The 5,713-nt window shown below is 45.6% G+C and overlaps 1 protein-coding gene across 1 annotated transcript; it reads right to left on the bottom strand.

Annotated features, from left to right (window-relative positions):
- Positions 1-1,632: 1,632 nt before the first annotated feature.
- Positions 1,633-5,713, bottom strand: LOC145420624 (ubiquitin carboxyl-terminal hydrolase 46-like). Its single transcript, XM_080290034.1, has 15 exons — positions 5,595-5,713; positions 5,362-5,490; positions 5,129-5,257; positions 4,875-5,024; positions 4,590-4,730; positions 4,401-4,466; positions 4,172-4,303; positions 3,956-4,079; positions 3,721-3,872; positions 3,516-3,615; positions 3,329-3,405; positions 3,047-3,155; positions 2,893-2,950; positions 2,574-2,731; positions 1,633-2,494 (listed from the first exon to the last, which is right to left on the bottom strand). The coding sequence occupies exons 1-15, from the start codon at positions 5,711-5,713 to the stop codon at positions 2,477-2,479; spliced, it is 1,662 nt and encodes a 553-aa protein (XP_080146160.1). The 3' UTR covers positions 1,633-2,476.

Raw genomic sequence — 5,713 nt, forward strand, 5'->3', positions numbered from 1 at the left:
ATGTTGTGCGTCCAGTGGTGTCAGCTGGTGAACCAGCTGGCCATTCCAAAAGTGCCTTTATGCCCTTACTGCCCTTAATGGAGGTACCATTTGAGCACATTGGCATGGACCTCATCTGACCATTTTATCGACGAGAAAAAGTAAATCTTTCGTTCAGCTGTTGTTAACTGATCTTGACTTTGTTAATTAAACGTTGTAAACCTGCTTTCAGTGTGTCCTGTACATGAGTTCTTTCAGTAAACCACAGCACGGTGTGTTTTTTGAGCTGATGAAGTTAAGCCAAAACAAGAAACATGCAGCAGGAGACAGTAACTTGTTAAAATGTTTGTGGCGAGAATAAGGCACGGCGGGACCACGGAGTATCATTCGGAGCCATCTTTATTTACATCTCACCACAACAATCCCCAAACCCCCGAGTCCCCGTGTTTTTAACTAGGCGGGCGTGATTAAGGATGCCGTGCAGGTGCGTCCGCCCTCCCTGCACGGCACCGCAGACCACGCCCCACCACATACCCCCATCGCCTGATTGAGGCTGGGGAGCCATCCGGCCGAACCTACTCCCCCACCGCCAGTGGGAGAGGGAATCAGCCCGGACAGCTGGCGCCCCCAGGCCCCGGCCAAGCGACGGGGAGGTGCGAGTTCAGGTGGCCGCCCGCGAATCCAGCGGTGCAGGCCAAGCTGGTTCGGAAGTCGGACGCGTGGCGTGTGCACCCGGCGCGGCCGGCACAGTCGTGAGCCCCAGCTCACAGGTGGCTGGGCAGAGGTGTGGCGTGTACTGGCCTCTGGTGGTGGTGAGGCCGATCTGGTGAGCACGGCGATCTCAAGCGTGGCACACGCCTCGCTCGCCAGTTCCACTCGAGCAGGCTCCCCTGGCACGGGGACCTCCAGCTCCTTGCGCGGTCCATCCGTCACTGCCGTCGCTCCCCGCTGGAGCAGCCCATCGCGCGACTCCTCCGTCACTACTACTCCCTCCGCCGCCGCCTGCTCCCGCTGGGCGGCCGCCATTTCGGCCACCATCTGGGCCAGCTCCTCCATTCCCTGGCTCCGATACGGACCCGCCGTGCTGCCTCCTGGGTTTCGGCACCAATGTGGCGAGAATAAGGCACGGCGGGACCACGGAGTATCATTCGGAGCCATCTTTATTTACATCTCACCACAACAATCCCCAAACCCCTGAGTCCCCGTGTTTTTAACTAGGCGGGCGTGATTAAGGATGCCGTGCAGGTGCGTCCGCCCTCCCTGCACGGCACCGCAGACCACGCCCCACCACAATGTTATAAAAGGTACAATTAAAGATTTTCATGGATTTTTCAAGGATAAATGTCTAATTTGATCAAAAGTTCTATATGCCATTTCTGGAGAGAGTGCAGTGGAAATGTTGTCACTTTTGGACTTTGCTACTTGCAGCTAAACATTTGCAGCTAAATAATGTATAATGTAAGCAGAAACTGCAACTGAATGAGGGAATATTTGTCTAAAAACTTAAACTGAACTAGAAGGGTACCAGTGCTCCAGCTTACCATCTTTACCTGAGTAAATCTGTTTGTTGAACAATCTAAATGGTTGATTCAGAAACTTCTGTGACATCAACTTAACTGAGACTCATTACAAATTTCACAAAACACAGTTGAATACTTAGTTAATTAGTTTTTATTAGTTATTTTTGTTTTTGTTGTTACGTTAATTTTAATAAAAAATAAATAAATAAGTAAATAATTGTCATGGTCCCCGTGCCTGCCCAGCCGGCCTCACAAGGCTACACTTGTGTTTTTTTTCTCTTTCTCCCCCTATCTCTCTGCCTGGGCGGAGCTCACAGCTGGCTCCCGCCCTTGGCTCTCACAGCTGTTGGCGATCAGCTGATTATCCGTCTTCTATTTGAGGCTGGGTCACAGATCCTCTCATCGCGGGATGATTGCGCTACTGACGTTAGTCTACCTTTCCAGCTCCCGTGGTCTTACACCTTTATGCCTTCGTGATTTGTGAGTGATATCTCCCTTTCCCTGTTCCAGCTTATCTTCCCGGACCTGTGACCTCCCCGCGGTACGAACGTGTGTGAGGACGTGAGCGAGCGTGAGAGAGAGAGAGCCTTCCCCTAATCCCCTGGAACCCTGAATTTCCCGTCACTGTATATATTATTGCACGGGTGTGTAAATAAATTGTGTTTTGAGACATCAACCTGCTCTGCGCTTGAGTCCCTGCTTTCAGCCCGTGACAATAATATCTTTATTTTATTTTATTATTAATTTATTTGTTGTTCCCAGAGAGCAAGCCAAACACTGGTCCTGACTATCTCTAGTAGTGGTGCACTACTAGTGAATGACCGGTGAATGTGGGGCGACGGTGGCAAGAAAAAACTCCCTCCTGGAGGAAGAAATCTTGGGAGGAACCAGGCTCTCTGGGAGGACCCTTCCTCCTAAGGGCAATACTTACCAGCGGTCTGAGACGACGGTTGTTCCTTCTCAGCACGATGATGGCTCTAACTTGCTTCCACACCCTGTTTTAGAATGAAGAGAAAAATGATTAACAAGGTAATAGGACATTTCAAAATTCTCTCAGCTGCTGTGTCTTCTTACGTTTCTCTTGTAAAACAGGATGTAGGCAGACTGCTGCTGTTCCTCAAAAACTGCCGATCCAGTTGTGTGGAGCACCCGTGCATCATTATAGGTGAGCCAATGATCTGATGTAGACTGTGGGCTCTCCTCAGGATGCACAGAATGACAGATGTAGTGTCCTAAGATCACATTAAGACAAATGAATCCAACTTCTAAAAGTCAACTGATTCAAGCAAACAGTGGTTTGGACTTAGTGCTTCTTAAAACATCAAAAGCTTTTGTGTGTGAGTCCTTCACTCAAAAGTAGCATTTTCTGTTTGTAACAAGTCAGTTGTTTTACCTGATTCTGTGCCTCCATAGTGACTAATGATGCTTATGAGTTCATAACGGCCATCACCCTGAGAAGGAACAAATCCAAAGATCAGTTTCATAAAGTCTCACATCAGTGCGATAATTAAGCTGATTCTCTGAGATGTTCTGCAGTCTGTTTTTACCTGTTTGGATGACACCACCAAGTCCCTCTGCAGCCTGACGGGGTCATTCACCTTCTGAAGCTTGTGGGTTTTTGTAAAGCCAAACCTCTTCAGGTGAAAGATGAGAACTCTGGCAGAAAAGAAAAAAAAACCCAAGGTACAAAATAAGAAGAATGAGTGTCAAACACAAACCGAAGATGGGAGAAAATGACTGCTCAAGTGTTGTCTTAAAAACTCTGATGTTTAGTGCGCCACAGTTTGGAAATCAGGTCAGTCGATCAATTCTGATGTGACCTTACTCACCTTGGCAGTGTATCAAAAGACTGCTTCACTTCCGAGGTCGTCCCTCCACAGTCACAGGTAAATTCGATTTTTTGTTCCTAAACAACGGCAAAGAGAAAACAGGCTTTATGGTAGAAAAAAAAATCACAACCTATGCGCACACACAAGATCAGTGATACTACATCTCTACTGGAATTTGTGATCTTACCTTCAAGTATGTCCCTAACATGTCCTCAACAGACCCCTCTGGAACCAGGTCAAGGGACAAGCTTGTAAATTCCTCCTGTTGTGATGACTGGTGACCGCAGCTACACATTTAAGGAGTAACGTAGTTAAAGTAACGATCAAGTAGGTGGAAAAGAGGTATATGAAAATGTTGCAATCAGCCCTGTGTTTCTGAAAGACTGGCTTACCTCTTGCATGTCCTCACGTTTTCCATTTTGAAAACATGATGGTCTTCTACTGGGCAGGTATAACTTCGGCCCAGGAGAGCTGCTTCCCTCTTCAGGTGAGGTGAGAGGCTTTTCACCTCATTGAGGAAAAAGGTTAGGAATTCATGAGCGTCCTGAAAGAAAAACACAGAGGAGATTTAGAACATAAACATTAGAAGGTAAAGCAAAAAACAAAATGTCCAAATAGCTGACGCACTTTCTGTGCACTGCCTTCGTATTCAGGAACCTGTTGGCTGAATGCCTTCTTAAAAGACATTAGGCGGCGTTTTTTAAGGTCATAATCTCTTGATTCATGACAGTTCCTGATGTTCATGAGCCTTCTGTAAAAAGGAAAGGGTAAACAGACATTTCTGGTGTTAGATATCTTTGTTCTTCAGGTTTCTGAAGAAAGTAGAAGGTTGACGTAGCGCACCTTAAGAGCCGAGCTTCTGGGACTGCTCTCCACAAAGTCTCCTGACGGCTGACATCTCTAATGAACTCCTCATTGTTGAAGAGGCTCTGCAGGCAGGAGTTCATGTAGCAGCTGTTTACAATGTTTGGAAACCTGCCACACATACACAAAGTTTACACTATCAGTGTAAAATAACTCATTTCCACTTTGACAAAGAGAGCTTTGGTCCTCGTGCACCACGTGTACTCACCCGAAGCGGTCCACAGTCTGAACTTTATTTTTCTTTTTTTTTCTATCCTTCAAATTTTTCCCTAAACTATTGCAAAAAGGTAAAAACACAAACACACAATTAGGAAAGATGTCAAGAAGCTAAGCAGTGTATGTGCATGTATGCATGAGCTTTGAAGTTTAAACATTTTGGAGGACGTTTTTCTCTTACATGTCAAACACCTGCTCCAATCCATCCTCTTGTGCCAGAAACTCCATAAGCAAAGTGTCCCAACTCAGGTCTGATGGCTCACTATGTTCAGTGGTGTTTCTAACCTGGTTGGAACTTTCACCACATTCCTTATGGGTGCTGCTGCATGCAGAAAGAAGAAAGGAGTCAGGGATGCATAGCAAGCACAACAGGACAACAAACAAACATTGTCTCTCTGGAGAAAAGCATTCAAACATCTAATTCTTATTGTGATCAGCAATCGGCCAAAATATTAAAAGCACTTACCTGGGATTGTCTGTAGTTATGACCTGTACTAGGTCCTCTGAACTGTTCAGTGGAGGCTTGATGTCCAGTTCTTGGCCTTTTGTTTCTAGGCAGTCTTCTTTTGGTGGTGCTGCCTCAGCAAGTGTACAGTCCTGCTGCAGGTTCTTTAATCTGCAAAAATATACAAATATATAGAAGATTAAGTATCAAATCTGCAACCAGAAGGATCCCAAAAGAATTTTTCTTTAAAGTGAGAAGATTAAAGTTTCCCTTACTTGTCACTCTTTTTATCAGGTTCCCCTGTTGTTTCTGGAGCAACCAGTTCTCGACCTTTTGTTTCTAGGCAGTCTTCTTTTGGTGGTGCTGCCTCGGCAGGTGTACAGTCCTGCTGCAGGTTCTTTAATCTGCAAAAATATACAAATATATAGAAGATTAAGTATCAAATCTGCAACCAGAAGGATCCCAAAAGAATTTTTCTTTAAAGTGAGAAGATTAAAGTTTCCCTTACTTGTCACTCTTTTTATCAGGTTCCCCTGTTGTTTCTGGAGCAACCAGTTCTCGACCTTTTGTTTCTAGGCAGTCTTCTTTTGGTGGTGCTGCCTCAGCAAGTGTACAGTCCTGCTGCAGGTTCTTTAATCTGCAAAAATATACAAATATATAGAAGATTAAGTATCAAATCTGCAACCAGAAGGATCCCAAAAGATTTTTTCTTTAAAGTGAGAAGATTAAAGTTTCCCTTACTTGTCACTCTTTTTATCAGGTTCCCCTGTTGTTTCTGGAGCAACCAGTTCTCGACCTTTTGTTTCTAGGCAGTCTTCTTTTGGTGGTGCTGCCTCGGCAGGTGTACAGTCCTGCTGCAT

This window comes from Astatotilapia calliptera, chromosome 15, assembly GCF_964374335.1.
Source record: "Astatotilapia calliptera chromosome 15, fAstCal68.1, whole genome shotgun sequence".
NCBI classification, from domain to species: Eukaryota; Metazoa; Chordata; class Actinopteri; order Cichliformes; family Cichlidae; genus Astatotilapia; species Astatotilapia calliptera.